The sequence below is a fragment of the Mus caroli genome, chromosome 11 (assembly GCF_900094665.2).
Source record: "Mus caroli chromosome 11, CAROLI_EIJ_v1.1, whole genome shotgun sequence".
Taxonomy (NCBI): Eukaryota; Metazoa; Chordata; class Mammalia; order Rodentia; family Muridae; genus Mus; species Mus caroli.
This window is the reverse complement of record NC_034580.1, coordinates 7,951,134-7,979,101: the sequence shown is the minus strand read 5'-3', so window position 1 is coordinate 7,979,101 and position 27,968 is coordinate 7,951,134. Positions and strand designations below refer to the sequence as shown.

At 35.3% G+C, this 27,968-nt stretch overlaps 1 protein-coding gene and 1 non-coding gene across 3 annotated transcripts in view; both read left to right on the top strand.

The window, feature by feature from the left end:
- Zpbp (zona pellucida binding protein) overlaps positions 1-27,968 on the top strand; it is a 161,924-nt gene that overhangs the window by 27,437 nt on the left and 106,519 nt on the right. For both annotated transcript variants that reach the window (XM_021177972.2, XM_021177973.2), the window contains exons 3-6: positions 9,253-9,378; positions 13,625-13,774; positions 20,652-20,870; positions 25,047-25,123. In XM_021177972.2, the coding sequence (XP_021033631.1) occupies positions 9,253-9,378; positions 13,625-13,774; positions 20,652-20,870; positions 25,047-25,123 (572 nt within the window). The remainder of the gene's footprint in view (positions 1-9,252; positions 9,379-13,624; positions 13,775-20,651; positions 20,871-25,046; positions 25,124-27,968) is intronic.
- Positions 248-375, top strand: LOC115032657. The gene has a single exon (XR_003838290.1). It is a non-coding gene; the product is annotated as a small nucleolar RNA SNORA24 (small nucleolar RNA).

Below are 27,968 nucleotides of genomic sequence, written 5' to 3'. Positions count from 1 at the left end.
AAAGAGAGGCCCATTGGACTTGCAAACTTTATATGCCCCAATATAGGGGAATGCCAGGGCCAAAAGAATGGGAATGGGTGGGTAGGGAAGTGGGAGGCGCTATGGGGGACTTTTGGGATAGCATTGGAAATGTAATTGAGGAAAACAAAACTGTAAAAAACAAAAACAAAAAAAAAAAACACTGGGATGTTGCTTGCAGCTGTGTTGATTACATTTTAAGTATAGTAATAAAATTTATTTAAATGTTATATTTGTAACTTTGGGACCTGTCAGTTGTGTCATGCTTCCTCTGTAGCCATGGAAGAGGTTCTTATTTATTGGAAAAGCTGTTATCTTTTGTATAGTATCAGAGTCTGACTTGCACAAGTAACATTCTTCACTGTTCAACATTTCTGTATATGAAGGGCCACAGAACCACATTATCCATCTTTCTATTATAGGCAACTGTTCCACAAGGGCCCTAGTCTTATTGTCAATAGGACATGACACAAAAATAAAGTTTTATTTCTCAAGAGATAGTTTGTATTTGAGTATAGTTATAGAGAAATTGAAGTCTTTAGAGCTTTCACTTCAAATGACACATATAATTACATTGGGAAGTGCTGATCAGTTATTGATAACTCTGAAGGGGTGTGTGTGTTTGTGTGACAGATTGAACTGATGAATAAATAAGAAATGTGGATATCTTTACTCCCAGGTATTTTCCTGTGAATAACTCTGAAATAAATAAATGTTGAATATATTTTTATGAGAAAAAAAATCCCACAATCATGAATTGTCAGCTTATTGGTTGTGCTTTTCTAAACTGTTCGTAAAATGTCCAGAAACATTTAAACTCTGCATTTCCATGATCATAACAGTATGCTATAATTACTTTTTTTTTTCTGGAGGCGTGATGTTTTTCATAGAGGTTTTGTTTCAGTAGAGGCTAACATCTGTTCAATTTGGAAATGTGCATTTTGATTGTTGATGTCATTGAATACTATTTGTTCTGGTTTATTGATAGTGCTGAGAAACTCTTTAACTCAATTGCAGTTGCTGGGATTAAAATCACAAAAATTAGTGGGAGGACTACAGGCAAGTCACAGTAATGGCATTAAGTCCTATCAGAGCCAGAGCAGGAGAGACTTATACTCACTTTCCAAAGGTCAAGAGACACTAAGTTGATACAAGAATAAAATCAGAAAGGGGTGACTCTGAGGACTGTTATGATCTGAAAATGATACAGGATATGGAAAAGTGAGATACATGTAACTGATAGATTAGAGAAGATGTCAACCACAAGTCATGGCAAGGTGCAAAGATGTTTGAACACTTCTTAAAGAAGGTGGGCAGGGACTCAAGTCCCTTCTGGTCAGCACCAGCTCCAGGCCACCTTGGGTGTGAACTCGGTGGACAGTCCTAAGGTCCCCAGAGGACTCTTCACGCGATCTTAGGGTCACTGGTGAGTGGAACACAAAATCTGTTCCAAACCAATTGTGACGGGCCTGTGACAGCAGGAGCAAGGACATGGGAGCCCTGCCTAACCAGCGGCTTGGGTTCCTTATGATTGGTGCTGGTATACCTTGGTTTCGAACACACTAGACAGCTCCATGGTCCCCAGAGGAGACACCACTTCCAGGCACCTTAAGATGCCCATGAACTTAGGATTTCAGCATACCAGGATAGCAGGAGATTGATTACACCAGGATCTCAGGGTCTCAGAGGAATCTTGACCGCCAAGAACTCACCCAGAATCTCAGGTTCACAGGAGTCCACAATCAAAGGATCACAGAGAAAGCTGGACTCTGAGGAGTCCTGAATCAGCTGGGATTATAGGAAGGACAGGCTCCAATCAGAAATATTGACCACAACAAGCACTTGAGATAATCAGATGGCAGGAGGCAAGCATAAGAACAGAAGCAACAGAAACCAAGGTTACTTGGCATCATCAGAACCAAACTCTCCCACCTGGAGCAAGTCCTGGATACTTGCAGAAAAGAAAGATATGGATCTAAAGTCACTTCTCAAGATGATGATGGAGGACTTTAAGAAGGAAATAAATAACTCCCTTAAAGAAATAGAGGAAAACAAAAGTAAACAGCTAGAAGCCCTTAAAGAAGAAACACAAATATCCCTTAAAGAGTTACAGGAAAACACTACAAAACAGGTGAAAGAATTGAACAAAACCATCCAGGATCTAAAAAGGAGACAACTCTGGAGATAGAAAGCAACATAGAATCATCAACAACAGAATACAAGGAATGGAAGAGGGAATCTCAGGTGCAGAAGATTCCATAGAAAACAAGGATACAACAATCAAAGAAAATGCAAATGCAAAAGATCCTAACTCAAAACATCCAGGAAATCCAGGACACAATGAGAAGACCAAACCTAGGCATAATAGGTATAGAAGAGAATGAAGATTTTCAACTTAAAGGGCCAGTAAATATCTTCAACAAAATTATAGAAGAAAACTTACCTAACATAAAGAAAGAGATTCCCATGAACATACAAGAAACCTACAGAACTCCAAATAGATCAAAAAAGAAATTCCTCCTGACACATAATAATCAAAATAACAAATACACTAAGTAAAGATAGACTATTAAAAGCAGTAAGGGGAAAAGGTCAAGTAACATAAAAAGGCAGACCTATTAGAATTACACAAGACTTCTCACCAGAGACTNTGAGAGCCAGAAGATCCTGGACAGATGTTATACAGACCCTAAGTGAAAACAAATGCCAGACAAGGCTACTATACCCAGCAAACTTCTCAATTACCATAGAAGGAGAAACCAAAGTATTCCATGACAAAATCAAATTCACACAATATCTTTCCATGAATCCAGTCCTTCAAAGGATAATAAAGGGGAAACTCCAACACAAGGAGGGAAATTATGCCCTAGAAAAAGCAAGAAAGTAATCCTTCACCAAACCTAAAAGAAGATAGCCACAAGAACAGAATCTCAACTCTAACAACAAAAATAACTAGGAAGTAACAATTACTTTTCTTTAATATCTCTTAATATATCAATGGACTCAATTCCCCAATAAAAAGACATAGACTAACAGACTGGCTACATAAACAGGACCCAACATTTTGCTGCATACAGGAAACCCACCTCAGGGATAAAGACAGTCACTACCTCAAATACAGAAGTGGATGCTCAGAGTCACCCATTGGATGGAGCACAAGGTCCTCAATGAAGGAGCCAGAGAAATACCCAGGGAGCTGAAGGGGACTGAAGCCTCATAGGAGGAACATCAATATGATATAACCAGTATCCCCAGACCTCTTTGGAACTATACCACCAATCAAAGAAAACACATGATGGAACTTGTGGCTCTAGCTATATATGTAGCAGAGGATGGCTTAGTCGGTCATCAATGGGACGAGGGGCCCTTGGTCCTATGAAGATTCTATGCCCCAGTATAGGGGAAGGCCAGGATCAGGAATGGGATTGGGTGGGTTGGGGAGCAGGGGGAGGGGGGAAGGGATAGGGGAATTTCAGAGGGGAAACTAGGAAAGGGGATGACATCTGAAATGTGTATAAAAAAAATCTAAAAAAGGGGGGGCTGGAAAACAATTTTCCAAGTAAATGGTCTGAAGAAACAAGCTGCGGTAGCCATTCTAATATTGAATAAAATCTACTTCCAACCAAAAATTATCAAAAAAGACAAGTAGGGATACTTCATACTCATCAAAGGTAAAATCTTCTAAGATGAACTCTCAATTCTGAAATTCTATGCTTCAAATGCAAGGGTATCCACAATTATTAAAGAAACTTTAGTAAAGCTCGAAGCACATATTGCACTGCACACAATAATAGTGGGAGACTTCAACACCCCACTCTCACCAATGGACAGATCCTGGAAACAGAAACTAAACAGAGATACAGTGAAACTAATAGAAGTTATGAAACAAATTGATTTAACAGATATGTACAGAACATTTTATCCTAAAACAAAAAGGATATGCCTTCTTCTCAGCACCTCATGGTAACTTCTCCAAAACTATGACCATATAATTGGTCACAAAACAGGCCTCAACAGATAAAAAAAAATATTGAAATTATCCCATGCATCCTATCAGATCACCATGGATTAAGGCTGATCTTCAATAACAACATAAATAATAGAAAGCCCACATACATGTGGAAGCTGAACAACACTCTACTCAATGATAACTTGGTCAAAGAAGAAATAAAGAAAGAAAATAAAGACTTTTTAGAGTTTAATGAAAATGAAGCTACAACATACCCAAACTTATGGGACACAATCAAAGCAGTCCTAAGAGGAAAACTCATAGCTCTGAGTGCCTCCAAAAAGAAACTAGAGAGAGCACACACTAGCAGCTTGACAGCATACCTAAAAGCCCTAGAACAAAGGAAGGAAATTTACCCAAGAAGAATAGACAGCAGGAAATAATCAAATTCAGGGCTGAAAATCAACCAAGTAGAAACAAAAAGCACTATACAAAGAATCATCCATACCAGGAGCTGTTTTTTTGTTTGTTTGTTTTTAGAAAATCAACAAGATAGATAAACTCTTAGCCAAACTAAGTAGAGGGCACAGGGACAGTATGCCAATTAACAAAATTAGAAATGAAAAGGGAGACATATCAATAGAACCTGAGGAAATCCAAAATATCACCAGATCCTACTACAAAAGCCTATACTCAACAAAACTGGAAAACCTGGGTGAAATAGACAATTTTCTAGACAGACACCAGGTACCAAAGTTAAATCCAGATCATATTAATGATCTAAACAGCCCCATATTCCCTAAAGTAATGGAAGCAGTCATTAATAGTCTCCCAACCAAAAAAGCCCAGGACCAGATGGGTTTAGTGCAGAGTTCTATCAGACCTTCAAAGAAGGCCTAATTCCAATTCTCCTCAAAATGTTCCACAAAATAGATAAAGAAGTTACTCTACCCAACTCATTCTATGAAGCCACAATTTCTCTGATACCTAAACCACACAAAGACCCAACAGAGAAAGAGCACGTCAGACCAGTTTCTCTTATAAATATCGATGCAAAAATACTCATTAAAATTCTCGCTAAATGAATCCAAGAACACATCAAAGCTATCATCCATCATGATCAAGTAAGCTTCATTCCAGGGAGGCAGGGATGGCTTAATATACAGAAATCCATCAACGTAATCCACTATATAAACAAGATCAAAGACAAAAAGCACATGTTCATCTCCTTAGATGCTGAGAAAGCATTTGACAAAATCCAACACCCATTCATGATAAAAGTCTTAGAAAGATCAGGAATTCAAGGCCCATACCTAAACATAATAAAAGCAATATACAGAAAACCGTAGTCAACATCAAACTAAATGAAGAGAAACTCTAAGCAATCCCACTAATATCAGGGACTAGACAAGGTGCCCACTTTCTCCCTACCTATTCCGTATAGTACTTGAAGTCCTAGCCAGAGCAATTCGACAACAAAAGGAGATCAAGGGGATACAAATTGGAAAGGAAGAAATCAAAATATCACTATTTGCTGATGATATGATAGTATACTTAAGTGCCCCTAAAATTCCACCAGAGAACTAAAACAGATAAACAGCTGCAGTGCAGAAGCTGGATATAAAATTAACTCAAACAAATCAGTGGCTTTTCTCTACACAAAGGATAAAGAGGCTGAGAAAGAAATTAGGGAAACAACACCCTTCCCAATAGTCACAAATAATATAAAATATGTGGGTGTGATCTAACTAAGGAAGTGAAAGATTTGTATAATAAGACTTCAAGTCTCTGAAGAAAGAAATTGAAGATCTCAGGAGAGGGAAAGATCTCACATGCTCATGGATGGGCAGGATTAATATAGTAAAATTAATATAGTAAAAATGGCTATCCTGCCAAAAGCAATCTACAGATTCAATTCAATCCCCATCAATATTCCAGCACAATTCTTCACAAAGTTAGAAATGGCAATTTGTAAATTCATCTGGAATAACAAAAACCTAGGATAGCAAAAACTGTTCTCAACAATAAAAGAACCTCTGGGGGAATCACCATGCCTGACCTCAAGCTGTACTACAGAGCAACTGTGATAAAATCTGCATAGTACTGATACAGCAACAGACAGGTAGATCAATGGAATAGTATTGAAGGCCTAGTAATGAAGCCACACACCTATGGCCACTTGATCTTTGACAAGGGAGCTAAAACCACCCAGTGGAAAAAAGACAGCATTTTCAACAAATGGTGCTGGCACAACTGGCAGTTATCATGAAGAAGAGTGCGAATTGATCCATTCTTATCTCCTTGTACAAAGCTCAAGTCTAAGTGGATCAAGGAACTCCAAATAAAACCAGAGACTCTGAAACTTATAGAGGAGAAAGTGGGGAAAAGCCTCGAAGATATTTGCACAGGGGAAAATTCTTGAACAGAACAGCAGTAGCTTGTGCTTTAAGATTGGGAATCAATAAATGGGACCTTATAAAATCGCAGTTTCTGTAAGGCAAAAGACACTGTAAATAAGACAAAAGGCTACCAACAGATTGGGAAGGGATCTTTACCAATCCCAAATCTGATAGGGAACTAATATCCAATACATACAAAGAACTCAAAAAGCGGTACTCCAGAAAATTAAATAAACCTATTAAAATTGGGGTACAGAGCTAACAAAGAATTCTCAACCGAGGAATACTGAATGGCTGAGAAGCACCTGCATAAATGTTCAACATCCTTAATCATCAGGGAAATGCAAATCAAAACAACCCTGAGATTCCACCTCACACCAGTCAGAATGGCTAAGATCAATAATTCAGTTGACAACAGATGCTGGCGAGGATGTGGAGAAAGAGGATCACTTCTCCATTGATGGTGGGATTGCAAGCTGCTACAAACACTCTGGAAATCATTTCGGCGGTTCCTCAGAAAATTGGACATAGTGCTATCGGAAGATCCAGCTATACCTATCCTTGGCATATACCCAGAAGACATTCCAACTTGTAATAAGGACTCATGCTCCACTATGTTCATAGCATCCTTATTTATAATAGCCAGAAGCTGGAAAGAACCCAGATGTCCCTCAACAGAGGAATAGATACAGAAAATGTGGTACATTTACACAATGGAGTACTAGTCAGCAATTATAAACAATGAATTTATGAAATTCTTAGGCAAATGGATGGATGTGGAGGATATCATCCTGTGTGAGGAATCCTAATTACAAAAGAACACACATGATATGCACTTACTGATAAGTGGATTTTAGCCCAGAAACTTAGAATACCCAAGGTACAATTTGCAAAACACATGAAACTCAAGAAGAAGGAAGACCAAAGTGTGGATACATCGTTTCTTTTTAAATATTTTTTTTATTACGTATTTTCCTCAATTACATTTCCAATGATGTCCCAAAAGTCCCCCATACCCTCCCCCCGACTCCCCCCCACACACCCATTTCCCACTTTTTGGCCCTGGCGTTCCCCTGTACTGGGGCATATAAAGTTTGCATGTCCAATGGGCCTCTCTTTCCAGTGATGGCCGACTAGTCCATCTTTTGATACATATGCAGCTAAAGTCAAGAGCTCCGGGGTACTGGTTAGTTCATAATGTTGTTGCACCTACAGGGTTGCAGATCTCTTTAGCTCCTTGGATACTTTCTCTAGCTCCTCCATTGGGGGCCCTGTGATCCATCCAATAGCTGACTGTGAGCATCCACTTATGTGTTTACAAGGCCCCGGCCTAGTCTCACAAGAGACAGCTATATTAAGGTCCTTTCAGCAAACGCTTGCTAGTGTATGCAATGGTGTCATCCTTTGGAGGCTAATTATGGGATGGATCCCTGGATATGGCAGTCTCTAGATGGTCAATCCTTTTGCTCACTTTAGGAATACCGAATGGCTGAGAAGCACCTGAAAAAATGTTCCTTTTTAGAATAGGGAACAAAATACCCGTGGAAGGAGTTACAGAGACAAAGTTTGGAGCAGAGCCTGAAGGAACGACCATTCAGAGACTGCCACAATTGGGGATCCACCCCATAAACAACCACCAAACCCAGACACTAGGCAGATGCCAACAAGAGCCTGCTGACAGGAGCCTGATATAGCTGTCTCCTGCTATATGTGGCCGTTTTGATCCTAAATCACTGGCTTATTAATAACAGTAGTAATAGTGTTGATTACTAAATATTTAAGGATAATAAGTGTTTAAAATAGTAAAAAAGATAAAAGATTAATATAAGAAAATTATATATGCTTATATTTGTAAACATAGTGGTCAGTATCCTAAGAAAGTGTTTGTAAATTACATCCAATAATTACTAAGTAAATACAGAATCAATAAGATTCAGAGGGAAGCAACCTATGAATGAACATCAGTCAAGGAATGAAAACATTGAGGAAGAAAAACATTATCTTGTGATCAAAAAATATTTTAAAATTCAATACCAATACCCAAAACAGAGACAAGATTTCATAACTAGTCAAAAGCTATGGATATGTAAAATGTGTTTTGTGGTAAAATATAAAAGCTTTTCAATATTAAGAATTTTTACTACCAAAAGTAAGTTTTATTTTACTGGATCACAAAGAAAATCTGGCTGTGGTGAATGAGAGAAGTGTGGCATGTGGTTTCTGATGGGTTATTGAGACTTTTCTGTAGAGCTTAGTCTGAGTAGGCTCTTAAGAACACAATCTTTGTGCTCCTTTTGTATCTCCTAAAGAATCTTTGTTTACCACGATTCTTTAAAAGTATGACAAAATGAACAATATTAAAAACCAACCGTTTTATATATATAGTTAGCTTTTTAAATCACATTATTATTTTTATGTAGTACACTATGCTGTACCATTGTAAGTAATATACTGTTCCTCTCATCTAAATGTATATATCCACTGTGCTTGTATCTGATGTTTTTATAACACAAATGAAGTCCAGATAGAGAATTAGCTTAATACTGTCATTGTAGTTATACTCTGAGATTAAACTGGGCAATTTATGTGAGCTCTGAATAAAAAGGATCATTATATTCATGTTCACTACATACAATCATACCCTCACATGTGGGCGACTACACACACACACACACACACACACACACACACACACAGAGTCAAATAAAATACACTGTATCCTTTTCACTGTATCCTTTTAATGTAAATATATGGAGACAGTAAAATTAACAAGTAATAGGAGCCAAAGAAATGTCAGCGAATGTAACAAACTACAAAATATAAGGTATTATTAGACAATTAAAGAACATAAAATATTATTGGAACATTTTAATATTGTATTTTCAGTGAGCGTATATGTTATGCTTCATCAAAAGAGTCCACATGTGCTATGTGTAACCCAACGACTGAGAAATACAGAGCTGGTAGACCCATCATTCCAATGGCATGGGCCAAAAGGAAAACTTGTTTCAGGTAGGATTTTTTTAGTTATTATAATTAAGTAGGTATATCTCAGAGTTACTTACACTTAAAAATATTTGTATCTAATACATTTAGCATGTATTCAAATATTTTCTATGTAATCTCCTGGCATTTGATATAACAATGCTGATAGTATGAACATTTCTCTTTTTTTTTATTAAGGATAAATAAAGACAGTAAAAATTTCAGTATTTATTGAGTACTAGAAGCATTTCTATCTTAAAAGTTATTCTTTTGTGTGAAAATCAGTTTGTTTTTATTATTCTTTTACTTATGTACCTATTTTATTTTAACTATCATTTTTTGCTGTGAATTTTGAATTTGATTTTGCTAATAACTGATTTATTATTTATTTTAGAACTTATGGCTTAGCTGGTTTTTAAAATTTTTTTTTTTTAACCAATGAAGCTAGTGAGTGTTTGTACTAAAGGTCTGTTCAGTGTAGGACAGTCATTTTTGCATATCCTTAGTGGGACTCTATCACCTTTACTTTTGTTTCTTTTATAAAACCTTATTGCTATTTTGAGACAGTGCTGAGGATTATAGGCTACAGTCTTGCTGTCTCATTTGGACAGAAGGAAGTGTGTTTTTGCAAAGACTTGCTGAAGATCTGATGTAATCTGTACCTCACTTCAGTAACATAGGGACAGTTGTGCTGTGTGTTCATATCTACCGAGGGTGCAAAAAGAAATTCTTAGGGACTGGGCAGCTTACAGAAATTGGTGAATGGTTCTCATGTACAGGTATCTAATATTTGAATTACACTTAAATCTATTTTTATTCTCTAGTAGCAGCAGCAGCAGCATATGGTATAGTATGAACACTATCTTCTTATATTGATACCACAATTTCGTCATTGGAAAATAAACATTTAAGTATTGAATTTTCCTGTTGATGGTTTTTGTACTTTTGATTTGGAAGTTGAAAATTGGAGCATTTCTTTTTTAAGCCGGCATACCTGGTGTCAGAATTTATAAGAATTTATATTGCAAAGTGTGGTATATAATTTAGTTACTCCTTTAAGTTGGGAAGACTTTTTTCTTTTCATAATAAACATTGTACTAAGAAATATAATCTTTCCAGATAAAAATAAAATATGGAAATGGCTTCTTGGAAAGGGGTGGAACTTTGTGACCACTTTCCCTTCTCCATGCTGGGAGCTTGGCTGGCTCAAACTTGGGAAGGTCTTGTGCAGGCTGTCACAGTCTCTGAATTCATATGTGTATCTGCCTTTCTGTGTCCAGAAGACACTATTTCCTTGGAGTCATCTACCACCTCTGGCTCTTAACAGTGGTTTAACATTTTCTTCCACATTGGCCCCTGAGCCTAAGTGCGAAGGGTTTGATGTAGACATTCCATTTAAGGCTGAGTGGTCCAAATTCTCTCACTATCTGCACATTGTCCAATTGCAGGTCTCTGTGTTAATTACGATCTACTGCAAGAAGGATCTATTTTGAAGAGGTGTGATCCATTCACTGATCTATGGGTACAGCAATCTGTCCTTAGGAGTATTTTTATTGCTATGATCATTTAGCATAATAATAGTAGTAAGTTTCCACCTTATATTTTCTAGTCCATATCTAAGCTAAGTCATAAGTATAAACATATTTTTAAAATAATAAACTAAGTTGCAGTGAAATTTTATAAAGTTTTAACAGCTCCAAATCCTGGCCTATCAAAGATGTAGTCAAATTCTAGGTATTAGGATAACAAAGCCAGGAATGAAGTCAGACCAATTAAAATGAAATGATTAATTAATGAGTATCTGTAGTGTGTGCTTTCTTGTATTTAACCCTGTATTTTCTGTGCCAAATAAATAGCTTTTGGCTTTGTAAATTTCTATTTAGAGTTAATCATGTAAAATTTGGTGAATGATCACTCATAAGTGATATTATAGGCTTAACATTTATATTAAGTAAGAAATTCTCTGCTTATGTTTTAAAATGCGTTTCTTAAATCTTTTAAATATAACTCCTTTATAGATTGTATGATGCTCAGTCTTTTGATTTAATATTAAGTATTGCAGTAGTATTTTCTTGGAATTGAAAGAGATACTATGAAGATATAGCATACATATATATAGAAGTATATACATACATATGCAATGTTTATATACAGATAATACATATATACATATATACATATACATATACATATATATATATATACATATATATATATATATATATATATATATATATACAAACACAAAGTATATATTTTGGTGTATATATTTATTTACCATAAAATAATTCTTATATTTTAATGTTGAGTGATATTTTCAATAATTTGCACATGAAATGCTATGCCTAGAGGGAAGAATATAACATAATGATATAACTCATTATCAGCAAGTGTTTCATATACAGAATAAGACATAAAACAAAAGTTGGGCTGGGCGTGGTGGTGCACGCCTTTAATCCCAGCACTTGGAGGCAGAGACAGGTGAATTTCTGAGTTTGAGGCCAGCCTGGTCTACAAGAGTGAGTTCCAGGACAGCCAGGGCTATACAGGGTTATACTTTGTCTCAACAAAATTAAAAAAGAAAACTAAAAAACCAAAACCAACCAACCAAACAAAAAACCAAAAGTTGATACAAAATACCTGTTGTAATGAGTTCTTATATTTTATTACATAATCTATGTCAAATATAGTATATCTATACATATATTTGTTTCATATATTTATTGATACTTCTGATATAGGAAAATTTCCTTTGACTTATTACCAAAGAATAGTTACTTTATTGTTGTGATAATTTAAATGTTTATTAAAATTTTATTATAATACTATTTTTCTGAAATATATAGTAATCACTTAATTTAATATTTTTACAAAATAGCATGTTAAAATAAATATGTAATCTTTTATCAGAATATGTTTTATTCATGAACAAGTAGGCATTGAATCATATATATTTAAATTTACATTACATTTTCACTTCATCAAGGATGTAGAAATAGGAGATCTCAGGCATAATTCCCTATGTATTGTCCTTGAGGGTGGGTATATCTGTCTATTCATTTCTCTCTCAAAATATGCAGCAGGGCTTTGCATATAAGAAAAAATGTCAGTGTTAAGAGCATTCTGGTATTTTTGCTTCAGTTTGAAGAACTGTTTTTCAAAGTATATAAGTATTAAATCATTTACTTAAAATGGAAAAATAAAATTAGTCATTTCCTGAGATTATACTTTCAATTATAATGAATGGTGTATTCAATTCTTAGTTAAAAAATTTTAGTATCTGAAAATTTTATGACACAAGACTGTAGTTATGGACTTTAAGAATAATGGTATGTCTTCTTAACGATTTATTATATTTGATGACTTGAATAATTCACAGGAGTTAGGCATCTCTATATTGTCATCTTCATTGAACACACAAAAGAACTGGGCTTCAGAAGATGGAGTGGTTTCCCATGGGTATACAGTTTGTGGGAGAGATGGAACCTTCACATTTATATCTTAATGGCTCAAGAGTAGATTTATTCTCCTTTGACAACACAGTTTTCTTCCAGCGTAATATGCTGAAGCAAAAGGGAGCTTACATCCCAATTTTTTTTCCCAACACAGCAACACTGTAATTGATTGACAAGTCTGATGGACTAATTTTCCATTTTTTTTTTTCTGTAACCCTCAGTGTTAGAAGCCAACTCATTGTTTTATGTGCTATTCTGTGTAGTAGTGACAAATATTAACTGTTAAGGGTTATACTGTAATAGACTTTCTTTTGGTTATACCATTTCATGTGCAGATTTAAGCCTATTGATTATAACTCATCATTAAACTATATAATATTATGTTATATATTAACTATATCATTATTACTTATGGTATAGTATATCATGTAAAATATATAGTATGTACTTATATATTGTTTACAAGATGTATGTATACATGCACTACATATATATGTGTATAAATTTTCATAAATAGTACTGTATTTCTGGTAGCATCTCTTTCAGTGCAAGGAGCATACTAGGGTTGCTTTATGTCTATATGTCATTCTTGGTCTCTCACAACTTAGGCAATTCCACAATTGATGAATTCTGGTTGGTGGAAATTTGATTCTAAGGTCATCCTGGTATCTACTAACAATATGCATCACATACAATAAGTAACTTTAAGTAACTCTGTTTTGTGAACATAAATTTCTGTGGTTCTTAGGTTACTTTAAGTGTTTGGTATTTTGTCTCCCTATTGTGTTTTAAGCAGCTGTATGTTATGTCTTCATTAGAAAATACCACTGCACAAGTGACTTCCACAGGAAGCCTCATATTTCAGAGCTTTGAAGAGACCATGAGTGGGGTTTATACATGTTTCCTCGAGTATAAACCAACTGTAGAGGAACCTATTAAAAATCTTCAGCTGAAATACATTGTTTATGGTAAGAAGTGAGTTTAATTATATTTTAACATTTCTTAATGTTTTATAATATTTAAACATTTTGACAGGTTTGTTTTTAATATTTTTTATTATTTAAGACAGTTTTAAATTTAAATATATTTTGATCATATTCTTTCTCCTAAGTCCTTCCTTTTCCTAAGTCCTTGCAGATCCTGTCCCTACTCTACACACTCAACATTAAGTTCTTTCAAAAAAAAAAAAAAAAAAAAAAAAGAAAAGAAATCAAACAAGACCTAAATACAACAGCAGAATTCCCAAAATTCAAGAAGACAAAAATAAAATACATGACCCCCTCCCCTCAGAAAAACCAAATGTTCCTCTAAACTTTAAGCAAATACATATGAAACCCGTGGTGACCATTCCATGTTGGTCAGACATTTCTGAACGTGAAGCCTGCCCTGGAGTAGCTGATATGTCCAGAGTCACTCCAATGGAGAGAACTCATTTTCCCTCTCCAGAGCAGGTATAATTGTCAGTTTAGTTGTTAACTTTTACCCCAGTAGTAGGTTTTCTTTCATTCGTCGATTCATTCATTTATTCATTCATTTAATCATTCATTAAAAAAATAAAACAAAATAAAATACAAAATAAAACAAAGCCTATAACATTAAAGTTGGACAAGGCAATCCAACAGAGAGAAAGAGCCTAAGAGAAGCCACAGAATCAGAGAACCACTCACTCACATATTCAAGAGTTCCATAAAACACTAAACTTAAAGCCATGATAGCAGCACAGAGGACCTAATGCAGGCCTGGGCAGGCCCTGTGCTTGCTGCTTCTGTTTCTGCGAGTTCATATGAGCTCTGCTCATGTTGACTTAGATGGCATTGACTTCTTGGCTTCCTCTGTTCCCTCTTCTGCTTTCTCTTCTGCAGAGTTCTCTCAGTCCTTTGGAAAGAGATTTGATGGAAGCGTCCCATTTAGGGTTGGGTGTTTCAGGTTCTCTCAACTCTGTAATGTCTGACTGTGGATCTCCATATTTGTTCTCATCTGCAGCAGGAGGAAATTTCTCTTATGGCTGAACAACAAGTGTAGCAGAATATCATTGGGAGTCATTTAATTATCCCTACATTTCTTTCTTTCTTTCTTTCTTTTTTTCTTTCTTTCTTTCTTTCTTTCTTTCTTTCTTTCTTTCTTTCTTTCTTTCTTTCTCTCTTTCTCTCTTTCTCTCTTTCTCTCTTTCTCTCTTCTTTCTCTCTTTCTCTCCTTCTCTCTTCTTTCTCTCTTTCTCTCCTTCTCTCCTCTCCTTCTCTCCTTCTCTCCTTCTCTCCTTCTCTCTCTCTCTCCTTCTCTCCTTCTCTCCTTCTCTCCTTCTCTCCTTCTCTCCTTCTCTCCTTCTCTCCTTCTCTCCTTCTCTCTCTCTCTCTCTCTCTTTTTTTTTTAGAACAGTGTTATTTGGGTTTACCCTAGGACTCTGGGCTAGTTAGTCCCAGATTCTTAGTCACCCAAAGCAGTGTCAAGTAGGTATGAGTTCCTTTCCATGAAGTGGTCCTTAAGTCAAGTCAGTTATTGCTTGGTTACTCCCTCAGGCTTTGTGCTACTGTTGCACTTGCATATCTTGCAGGTAACATGCCATTGTAGATAAAGGGATTGTTGCTGGCTTGGTATTTGTTTCTCACTCAAGGACATGAAGAATAACAATAACAAAGACACTGGAATGTGGGTGTGAAGGCTGTCTCTAGGCACCAGCTCATAACCTCCATGTTCATTGCATTTTATAGGTATTGTCTTCAGCAGTTTGTGGAGAGCAGGCTGTAGTCTTGGTATTTTGGGATTCCTGTGGGAGTACCTTTGGCCAACAACTCATGTAGATGTAACCCATTCTCAGTACTAGAAGCTTTGATGACCAGAAATGGCCAGTTGGTGCTCTATACCCCCATTATTTGGCAATTTCATTTAGATCCTCTTCATATATGTATATATCTTAGGTAGTTTTGTACTGTATTAGGTTTCCATACTGCCCTTCAATGGCTCTTAAGTTCAGCAGTCTTTCCCTGTATTCCTCTCCTCAACCCTCTTCCCTTTACCTCCCCACTTGATCCTCCCATTACAGCACCCTCTTCCATCCATATCTCTATTCTCCTTCCCTCTTCTAACAAAATCTATCTGTTCCCTTTACTCCCTTACTCCCTTACTCCTCTCTGTGGTTCTACAGATTGTAGCTTAGTTATCATTGACTTAACAGCTAGTATCTACATATAAATGAACATATGCTATTTTTGTCTTTTTGGGCTGGTTACCTCACTCAGGATTTTTTATTCTAGTTCCATCCATTTGCTTGCAAATTTCATGATGTCTTGTTTTTAAATGGCTGAGTAATACTTCAGTGTCTTAATGTACCACATTTTCTTTATCCATTTTTCTGCTAAGGGACATCTACACATTTCTAATTTTGGGCTATTAGAAATTTAACAGATTAGGTTTTTAAAAAATTCTTTTTAAGGTTTATGTTTTTAACAAGATTTTTTTAATAAAAGAACTTTGCTATTTGTAGCCCTGTAATTAAAAGAATCCCTCCTCACCCATACATTATGTTGTTTGCCTTAATAGCTGATTAACAAAGCAGCCCTTTTCTGCAAAATATCACTGACATGTTAGTTGGTCAATCAAAGCTGCAGTTCTGAACCATGTTTTCAAATCATGGTGATGATATCACCATAGTTTGAATTGCTTTTCCATTTGCATATCATGGTTGATGGCTCCATCCCTCCATCCTTTTTGTTAGGACCAGGAAGCACACTATAGCTGCCTCATCTTAGATTATTCTACTGAGGGATAAAATTAAGAGGGCTGACTTAATGTAAAATAACAGAAAGAATCATCTAAACCACAGTTATTTATAAGTTCATTCAAATTCCTGGGAACATGTGTAGTAGAGTAAAAATGGTGGGCAAAATGGTTTCCATGAATCTTCAGAGCCTGTGAGTATAAGCATACATGATGGAAGGGGCTTGACCCTAGAATTAAATGAAGGTTCTTTCTATGGAGAGAGTGTCTTAGTAATTTTTCTTGCTATGAACAAAACCTGACAAAAAATGTTCAGGCCAGGAGGTTCTATTTTCTAATAGTTTCAAACAGTCTAGAGTCCATCATGGTAGGAAGACTTGGTGCTGGAAACATGACTTAGGGAATAGAGGCGTGAATGCTGTACTCGTTCTTTTCTTATCTATTTTCCCCTTTGTTTCTCCCCCTGCCCCCACTTTTTTATCCAGTGCATAAGATGATGCCACACACATTTGGGGCGGATCTTCATCCTCAGTTAAAACTGTCTGGAAACATCCTCCCAGACAGCCCAGACATATATCTCCTATGCTATTCCAAATTTAGACAAGTAGATGAGGAAGATTAAAGGTCACAGTCCTGACTTAACTGAGTGGGCTTAGTGTATGTAATCCTAAGGTGTTTATTCTGAGACGTGTCTCACTATAACCCTTGCAGGCCTGAACTCACAGCAATTCTCTATCTTCCGCACCCCAGGTGCTGGGATTACATGAGTGCTACCATGCCTGACTACAAGGGTTGTTATAAAAAGGAAGGCATAAAAGGGAGAAAAGGGAGATGTGGTAACAAAGGAGAAGTCAAGTGACTGTCTTTGACATTGGAGGTAGGAGTTCCATGTGCCCCAATGTAGGCATCTTCTAGTAGTGGAGTTTTCAATAAGTCGGTCTCCTATGGATGTTACAGAAAGAATATGTATTGATTTTAGTCTAGTAAGTCTTTCAGATTTGTGTTCTCCAGAACTTAAAGTCAGCTCATGTTGTTCGTAAACTAATATGTGTTGCAGTAGCAATAAGAAACATACATGCTATTGCTTTTACAGTCCAGGTGCCAAACAAATGTCCATTTATTACTGTTTTCCTGTCATGTTGCTTACTCAAAAAAGTGCTACTCTATATTTCTAAGAGGGAGACGTTGTTATGATAAATGTCATTTTTTAAGTTAGACAAGTAAATTTTTAGATTAAATAGGCAGTCAGATTTCACCTCCATATTGTTACTTTCCTGTATCCTAGTTTATTGCACATATATTTCAACACTTACTGTAAGAGCATATTTGCATAAGCTAGCAAATATGCTATGTAGTGGTTTGTACAAATGATAATGATAGGGAAAATTCACCATGCAAATATCAGAAACCAGGCAATGTTCTACTTTTATGTGTAGCTATTAAATACCAAGAGAGCATACATTTATGTGGTGGGGCTTGCAGCTAGGACCAGAGTGAGGGATACTATGTCTTGCTACATGTGGAAATGGTTCCCAATCAGCTATACTATTTGTGAATATCTAGTCAAAGGACCACACAAAGAGATACTTGCAGATCAGTATTTATAGCTATATTATTCATAATAACTAGAAAGTAAAAATGTCTGGATGTCCATCAAAATATGAATGTATAAAGGAAATATACAATGAAATTTTATTAGTTATAAAAATGCAATTATGGAATTTACAGAAAATTAGATATACCCAGAAATTGTTAAATTAAATGAGGTAACCTAGACTCAGAAAGGCAAATAGCACTTTCTCATATTTCATAGCCTATATTTTAATTTTTGTATATGTATATATACATAGGTACAGGGTGCTTATAGTTCTTGAAACTAGAAAGAGGACCATAGAGGAGAAAATGGAGATCATAAGGGATAGTGGAAGGAAAAAGGAAGGGTAATAGGAACCACATGACATGAAAATATAGGGGAAGGAGTAGAAAGAATGGAAGAAGAGGATGGATGAGTAAAGCCCACCAGTCAGTTTCAAATGCAACTCTCTACCGTATATACTTTTAAGTAAGTGCATGTAATGGTACTATAAGATTGGATGCTTTAAATTGTGTAGACAATAAAATAAATTTAAGCTAAACACTAAGTAGGTTTTTTTAATTTAAAAACTAAAAAACTGAAAACCAGTTTTACATAAAATTTTAAAATTTAATTTTTGACAGTTTCATAAATAAGTACTATATTACAGTTTCTAGTCTTCCTTTTTCCTCCAGCTATTCTCATATCTCCTCACTCTCTAGAAGTCATGAGCTCTTTGTAGTTAGTCATATCATATGTACATGTGTGCACACACACACAAGTCACATGCACACACAGTATGTATGTATGTATATATGTATGTATGTATGCATGTATATATATGTATGTATAATTTATAAAATGGTATGTTTTTCTCTGGCTTATCCTAAGTTCCTAGTGCTGTTTATCTCTCGTTCCTCCCTCCATCTGTACTATCTTTGCTCTTCTTCTGAAAGAAACAACAGGTGAAGCCAAAAGGCTACAGAAAGGAAGCAAATGAAGAGATAATTACCAAAATACAAATTAGAAATAAGTACACAAACAGCAAAAGAACAGCAAAATGACAGCAGTTGACAGACACTTTCAACAATAACTTTAAATATTAACAGATTCAATTTCCTAGTCAAAGGGGGAAAACAGGATGGGACCTAACTGTTATTTTCTTTAATCTTGATGGTTTTTTTAATGGGTTTATTGCTTTTTATAAGTATCTACTTAAGTGAGTTGTTTTAAGTATTTCAGTAATGCATTTCTTTTTTTCAAATCTGTTCTCTTTTCTCTCCTTTTTTCCTGCAGTATTATTTTTGTAAACTGTTGTACTTAGCAATTCATTGTTTTTTATTTTGTTAATTATAGTTAAAGATAAATGTTCACTATTATTCTTTTAATTGTTTTCTTCAATGTTTATATGTTTATCTGTCATTTCTAAATGTTCCTAACTTCCAACTCCCCTGTGCAATCTTCCTGCTTCAGCCTCCTGAATGCTGGAAATCTAGATATGTACCATTGTACCTGTCTATTACAGTCCTTATTTTTCACCCATTTGCTTTATAGCTCGTAATGTTTTATAGATTATATTTTAGTCATTATATTTATAATTTTAATTTATTTTAATGCCTCCTATAACAGCTTTCTTTTAGTTCCTTCTAAGAAAATTAAAGAGTGATTTGTAATTTCTTGAAGTTCGGGTATGGATAGTCATTGACTTTCATTAATATTCATAGATGAGACTAGTTGGCTCCTTGGCAGTTAAAAGCTGCCCTATCTCTAAGTAATAAGTTTGTTAGTAGTCAGTGTATAAACTTTAAAATATAGGTAAGAAAATGGACAGTGGTAAGTGACTTCAGTGTGAGTTAGAGGCTCAAAATGTGAGCCCAAAGAAGGCAGCAAGGAAGTCCTTGGTTGGCTAAAGAACTCTTGTCTTACAAGATGACTTTTAAAGTTTTTATTATTATGAATTTATTTTCATTTTTTGGATTTATTGTACCTTTCTTGTAAGATTTAGTGATCTGTACTAAAAATCTGTCTTAAGCTTCAGATACTGTACTGAAATTAACTAAAACTAACTATATATTTATTAAAAATATATTTAAGATATTTTGCTACTTATATCTGGGATTTCTTCTAAAATTTAATGTTTTAAAGCATAACAGTGTGATTTCTTCTCTCTATATAATTCTTCTGTATAAATCTTCAAAGATATGCCAGCAATAGAACAGTAGTGTAGAGATCAGCCTCACTAGGGTTGAATCTTAACTTTGGCAGTGTTGGCCATAGACAAGATTTTTATAACTCGATTTCTTGGTTCCTGACACAATATCAATAATGTAAATCTTAAATGATGGAAAAGTTTAACTCAGTCACTACTTTAGAGTCTCTGTGATAATATTTCAAACCTCTAGTATACTGTGAGATAGTAGTTTGTTAAGGAAGGAGAATATAGCTACTTATTGGAAAATATAAATTTATTTCAAATACTTATATATTTAAAATAGTTACCATGCATTTGAATTGCATGAATAATCATGTTTTTGTCTTTTTCTTCTTAATTTCTCTAGCTTATCGTGAACCTCGGTTTTATTATCAGTTCACAGCTCGATACCATGCAGCTCCCTGCAATAGTATCTATAACATTTCTTTTGAGAAGAAACTTCTTCAGATTTTAAGTAAACTGGTTCTTGACCTTTCCTGTGAAATATCCTTGATTAAGTCTGAATGCCATCGTGTTAAAATGCAAAGAGCTGGTTTGCAAAATGAATTGTTCTTCACATTTTCAGGTAAATATACAAAATATTTTAAAGAAAGACAATTTGAGAACACAACCACCTGTTTAGAATATGAATGTTACCAGTATAAATGTATTTCTTCCTCTTTGCTTTAACTTAATGCTAATAGCCTTCCTAATAAAGTCCTGCTGATTGATGCTGTTAGTGGAAGAACTTGACTTGTGTGAACCTAGTGCCAATATACACAACTGAGCTGATGTTTTCTGTAAGAGCTGTAATTACTCTTAACCTCTGAGCCATCTTTCCAGCTACCACTGTTTACAATTTTAATGATATCTTCTTTAATTTAGTATATTGTTTCTTCCCCCTTTAAAAATTCAATTTGCTTACATTTTTCAAGTGGATGCTCACAATCATCTATAGGATGGAACACAGGGCCCCCAATGGGGGAGCTAGAGAAAGTACCCAAGGAGCTGAAGGGGTCTGCAACCCTATTGGTGGAACAACAATATGAACTAACCAGTACCCCCATTGCTTGTGTCTCTAGCTGCATATGTAGCAGAAGATGGCCTAGTTGGCCATCACCGGGAAGAGAGGCCCCTTGGTCTTGCAAACTTTATATGCCTCAAGTTTTCTTTTTATGAACTTCTGTTAAAATCAATCTGTGTCTTTCTTTTGTTTAAAAATGTCCTCATTGTTATTCTTGTGTGTTGATCTATTTGCATGTGGGTTTATGTGTTCCAGTGTGCACATGGAGGTCAGAGGACTCTTTGTGGAGGTTGTACTTTTGTTCTACTTCTACACAGTTCCTGGAAACAAACTCAGGTCTTGGGTCATTTTTTTCTTTCTTTCTTTCTTTCTTTTTTTTTTTTTTCTTTTTTCCGAGACAGGGTTTCTCTGTATAGCCCTGGCTGTCCTGGAACTCACTCTGTAGACCAGGCTGGCCTGGAACTCAGAAATCTGCCTACTTCTGCCTCCTGAGTGTTGGGATCAAAGGCGTGCGCCAACATGCCTGGCTCATTTCTTTTTCCTCATGCCCCATCCATGTCTTTTCTAATTGTTGTCAGTGGTATAAACATCTTTACTAGACACTTCTCTCTGCTCTTCACTTCATGTCACAGATTTTGTTAAGTTTATTTTATTTTGATTAAAAGTATTTGCTTTTTCTTGATACTTCATATATTTTGCATTAATGTATTTCTTATTGTCCAAATACTTGAGGATTTTCAGTCTGTTTTTCTGGCAGTGATTCTACCTTAATCCATTTTTGGCTTGGATGCATAAACTGCATGATTTCTAGTCTTTAATATTTCAAGGTTATTTTTATTATTTAAACAATTTTTATTAGATATTTTCTTCATTTACAATTCAAATGCTATCCCAAAAGCCCCTTATACCCTCCCCCCGCCCTGCTCCCCAACCGACCCACTTCTGCTTCCTGGCCCTGGCATTTTCCTGTATTGGGGCATATAATTCAAGGTGATTTTTATGGCTCAAATGAGGTGAGTTTATTGTGAATATTTGATGTGAGTTTGAGAAGAATATGTATTCTGCATTGCTATATAAAAATATCTCTATCAGTTCAGTTAATGAAAGATGCTCTATGAGTTAACCATATTCTATTTCATATTATGATTTCTTTGTTTTTAGTTACCAATAGAGAAAAATATTGAGAAACAATACTAGATTTTGCTAGTTTTCTTACAGTTCTTTCAATTTTTTCTTTAACTAGGTATGTGTGTGTGTGTGTGTGATGTGCATATTTGGGGGACAGAGCTTGACCTTGGATATCATCCTCTGTCACTTTGCAAGTTGTTCTTTGGAAATGGGATCTCTTGCTGCACTTGTACTTTGCTCTGTTTACTTTTCTGACCAGCCAGGTCCTGCCTCTGCAGATTAGTCCTGGCATTGCAGATTCATGTCATCATTAAAGTCCTCACCTTTGTTCCATGAGTGCTGGGAATCTGAACTTGGGTCTTCACTATCCAACCATCAAATACATCTACTCATGTTGTTCAAGACATAGGTAACAAGGATTCTTAAATCGTTGTGAAGAATCAACCCTACTGTCATTATATAATAACTTTATTCTTTCTTGAAACCAGGAAAATCTTTTTTTTTTTCATTCTGATTTCTATTACATATGAGAAAAACATTGTTTCTCCTGCTTCTTTTGTGTTCATGTAAGCTGCAGTGTATTTTCCCCATCTCTTCCTTGTATTCTGTGTTTATCCTTACCCATAGAGACCTTAATATAGGTCTCTATGGAAAACTTGCACTCTGGCCTTAAAAATAAAATGATAAATTATATCTTAGTTCTTAGTATTGTATAGCCCTTATGACAAATTCTTTTTTCTCCATTCTGAATTATTTCTCTGTCTTTTTCTGATGTTTGTTTATAGGATGTTTTATATAGAAGTGAAATTTCTTGTGAAATTTATGACATGTAAGATTTGAGGCAATTGGCCATTTTTTGCTCAAATAAATTACTCTTACCTATATTGATCTATATGTTGTCCTGTGACTCACTGTGCCTTTTCACCTTCATTCTCCTCGTTTTCCTTTTCCTCCTCCTTCTCCTCCTCTTCTTTTAAAGACTTATTTATTTTATTTATATGAGTACACTGTAGCTGTCTTCAGACACACCAAAAGAGGGCATCAGATCTCATTACAGATGGTTTGAGCCACCATGTGAATACGGGGATTTGAACTCAGGACCCCTGGAAGAGCTCTTAACTGCTGAGCCATGTCTGCAGCCCTGTTCTCTTCTTTTCTTTTGATCAGATTTCAGTGACATATCTTTAAGTTTCCCAATTGTTTCTCCAAACTGTTCAAAGATGTTGTTAAATTTTTTCAGTGAATTCCTTTCAGCTATAATTCCATGCCTTAGTTATTAGATGACATTTTATAATTTATTATATTATTAATATTCTTTTCATGACAACATTTTCTTTTTTCTTTAGTCCTTTGTCCATTATTTCCTTCAGCTCTTTGAGCATATTAAAAATTGTTCTCAGAGATTTTCTATATTATCTAGTAACAGCTCCATGCAAAATTGTTTGTAAGATTGTGAGAAAATGAGTTGATTAACATTATGCATTCAAATGACCTAGGGTTTATTTGAAAATAGTTTGAATGGCTAAATAGTTCTAAATATGAAAATAGTGGAATGGCTAAAAGGATGTAAGTAGTATTAATGGGAAAATTATCAAGATTACTTTTGGCTAATTTACAAGTAATTTTAAATAGAAAACTGAAGTACTTACAGTTGTTATTTTTTTTTATTCTTTTAGCTTAAAAAATGACAAAACTTAAGTATGTTTTATTGTTTGTTTTGGTTTTTGCTCTTGGTTTTTTTGGTAGAGTATAAGGTAGAAGTCTTAAAATATAAAACAGTATGTTTTTTAATTAGTTAATAGATACAGGATGAATAACAGTTTTTCATATATTTTTATTAGTTCTGGGATTTAACAAAGGTATTTGGTTATAAGATTAACTTTATACTCTGTAAGTATCAGGTTCTGGAAATCTTTGAAGCGCCTGTTTCTTACCTCAGCTTTGAGCTTGATGTCTTAGGACAGCAGGAGTTTCCCCCATGACCTTGCACAGATATTCATCAGTCCAATATTGCTATGCCCATTGAGTTTTTCTGATGCTCATTTATTTTAAATAAAGAGAAATATATTTTGCATATAGTTGTTCCTATATGGGAATAAATATATATGTGCTGGTATGCATGAAAATATTTATTATATTGGTTAAAAGTGGCCACAGCTTTAGTTCAAATCTCATTAAATTTCCAGTGTTATTGTTATAGTTTATCTTTCTCTTTTTAGTTTGTATTTGCACAATAAGCATTAACTTAGTGTAGTGAAATCAAATAGGTAAGAAGAGAGGTTGGTAAATAAAGAATGAATTTGTATACAGAATTAAAATATACTTTGTAAAATTTGAAGTAATTCTGTTGTTAAATACTACAAAGTATAAATATCTCAGCATCAGTTACTGGGAAACTTAATTTCTAAGATTATTGTAGAAATGGGGTTTTCCTGATTTATACACAACAAATACTTGGCTTAGAATTTTGCTGAGATATTTAGCATTAGAGAAAACTCCAGACTTAATAACGAGATAGTCATTGTTGACAAATAATGTTTCATTTTTCAGAATTTAAATATTTTGATAGAATATATAAGAATAAATATAAAATATAATATATTTTCTCAGTTGCATCTATAGACACAGAAAAAGGATCCAAGCCATGTACAGACCATAGTTGTGAAGCTTCCAAAAGATTATCTAAGGTATGTTCTGTGCTGGTGGAAGAGAATTGAATAAAAATGCTAATTGTTTAAGGACTCATCTTAGTCTTTGTGTTAGTTATGTGTAAAATACATAGAGCTGAGGGATTTCAACAACACAAAACTTCACCCACCACAAAATAAAAAAGTAGTATATTTGATACTTGACAAACACTTTAAATATAGCATTGTGTAATTGGTTATATAAAGAATGATTTCATTTATTTGGACTTATTTCACATGATTAATTAATTTATATTAAGAAGAAATCATGGCTGGTGTTTATTTAGTCAAATCAGTTTTCACATATGTTTGCATTTAGCTTTAAGTAATGCAGCTTTGCTAGACTCACTTGTTTTTACAGTTATCTCATGGATATTTAATATTTTTGTCATCATGCCATGCACAGATACAAGGTTACATCTTTCTCTTAAGTCTTCACTCATTTATCTTACTGAATTTGAATTGCTAGAGTCAGTACAACAATGAGAAGCTATGATGAGACTAGAGGTGTTTTTCCCCCTAGACTAAAAGCATTTTTTCTTCTGAAGAAAAGCATGATGGCAGCTTTAGGTGTTAACTTTAGTAGAGTGAGGTTTTCTTCTACTCTTCATTTACCAGACTATGCTATGAGTGGCTGTTAAATTTTGACTAGTACATTTTCTGATTTTCTTATTTAGGAAATATACATACCTGTATTATAGTTGTTAGTCTTATTAAGGATTTTATGACTTTCATATACTCTGTTCTATGCAATGTGTGTTATGTTATTTGTGGTCACATTTTAACACTGCTAGTACAAGTCAGCATGAATTCTTTGAGGATTTTAGTGGGAAATTATCAATTTTGGCTTAAAGTTTATTTTATAAGATCAGTAAGGACTCCGCCGAGAGTATTCAGCACAGGTGAGAGTGTGGAATACAGAAGCTGACAGCTTCTGGGACAGGCAGGAGCCACAGAGCTTCTAAGGCAGCCCCCTTTTCGGACCCCAGACATCCGGCTACTTTCCCAGCCAGCGGATAGGTGTGCACCCGGCCCGGGAGGGCTTTGCCTGAGCATCAGCAGTAGACATCTTGGTTCTCGGATTCCGCCGAGAGTATTCTGCACAGGTGAGTATTCTGCAACTCAGCTTCGGGACAGGTCCTGTTTTGGGCCTTCATCTTAGGCCAGGAGGGAGGTCCAAACGCCAGATATGTGTACACCTTCCCTGGAAGAGGAGACCTTGTCTGCAGAGAGTGCTTTGAGCACTGAAACTCAGAGGAGAGAGCAAGTCTCCCAGGTCTGCTGATAGAGGCTAACAGAATCACCTGAGGAACAAGCGCTAACCAGAGACAACTAAATCAACTAACTCCAGAGATTACCAGATTGGCGAAAGGTAAACGTAAGAATCTTACTAACAGAAACCAAGACCACTCACCATCACCAGAACCCAGCACTACCACCTTGCCCAGTCCAGGGCACCCCAACACACCCGAAAAGCTAGACCCGGATTTAAAAGCATATCTCATGATGACGGTACAGGACATCAAGAAGGACTTTAATAACTCACTCAAAGAAATACAGGAGAACACTGCTAAACAGGTAAAAGATCTTAAAGAGGAAGCACAAAAATCCCTTAAAGAATTACAGGAAAACACGACCAAACAGGTGATGGAATTGAAAAAAACCATCCAAGACCTAAAAAGGGAAGTAGACACAATAAAGAAAACCCAAAGTGAGGCAACGCTGGAGATAGAAACAATAGGAAAGAAATCTGGAACCATAGATGTGAGCATCAGCAACAGAATACAAGAGATGGAAAAGAGAATCTCAGGTGCAGAAGATTCCATGGAGAACATGGGCACAACAATCAAAGAAAATACAAAATGCAAAAAGATCCTAACTCAAAACATCCAGGAAATCCAGGACACAATGAGGAAACCAAATCTATGGATAATAGGAGTAGATGAGAATTAAGATTTTCAACTTAAAGAACCAGCAAATATCTTCAACAAAATTATAGAAGAAAACTTCCCAAACCTAAATAAAGAGATGCCCGTGAACACACAAGAAGCCTACAGAACTCCAAATAGACTGGACCAGAAAAAAGAAATTCCTCCCAACACATAATAATCAGAACAAACAATGCACTAAATAAAGATAGAATATTAAAAGCAGTAAGGGAAAGGGTTCAAGTAACATATAAAGGCAAGCCTATCAGAATTACACCAGATTTTTCACCAGAGACTATGAAAGCAAGAAGAGCTTGGACAGATGTTATACAGAAACTAAGAGAACACAAATGCCAACCCAGGATACTATACCCAGCCAAACTTTCAATTACCTTAGATGGAGAAACAAAAGTATTCCACAACAGAACCAAATTCACACATTATATTTCCACAAATCCCGCCCTTCTAAGGATAATAACAGAAAAAAAGCCAATACAAGGACTAAAATCACGTCCTAGAAGAAACAAGAAGGTAATCCCTCAACAAACCTAAAAGAAGACAGCCACAACAACAGAATGCCAACTTTAAGAACACAAATAATAGGAAGCAACAATTACTTTTCCTTAATATCTCTTAATATCAATGGACTCAGTTCCCCAATTAAAAGACATAGACTAACAGACTGGCTACACAAACAGGACCCAACATTTTGCTGCTTACAGGAAACCCATGTCAGGGAAAAAGATAGACACTACCTCAGAATGAAAGGCTGGAAAAAATTTTTCCAAGCAAATGGACTGAAGAAACAAGCTGGAGTAGCCATTCTAATATCTAATAAAATCGACTTCCAACCCAANGTCATCAAAAAAGACAAGGAGGGGCACTTCATATTCATCAAAGGGAAAATCTTCCAAGAG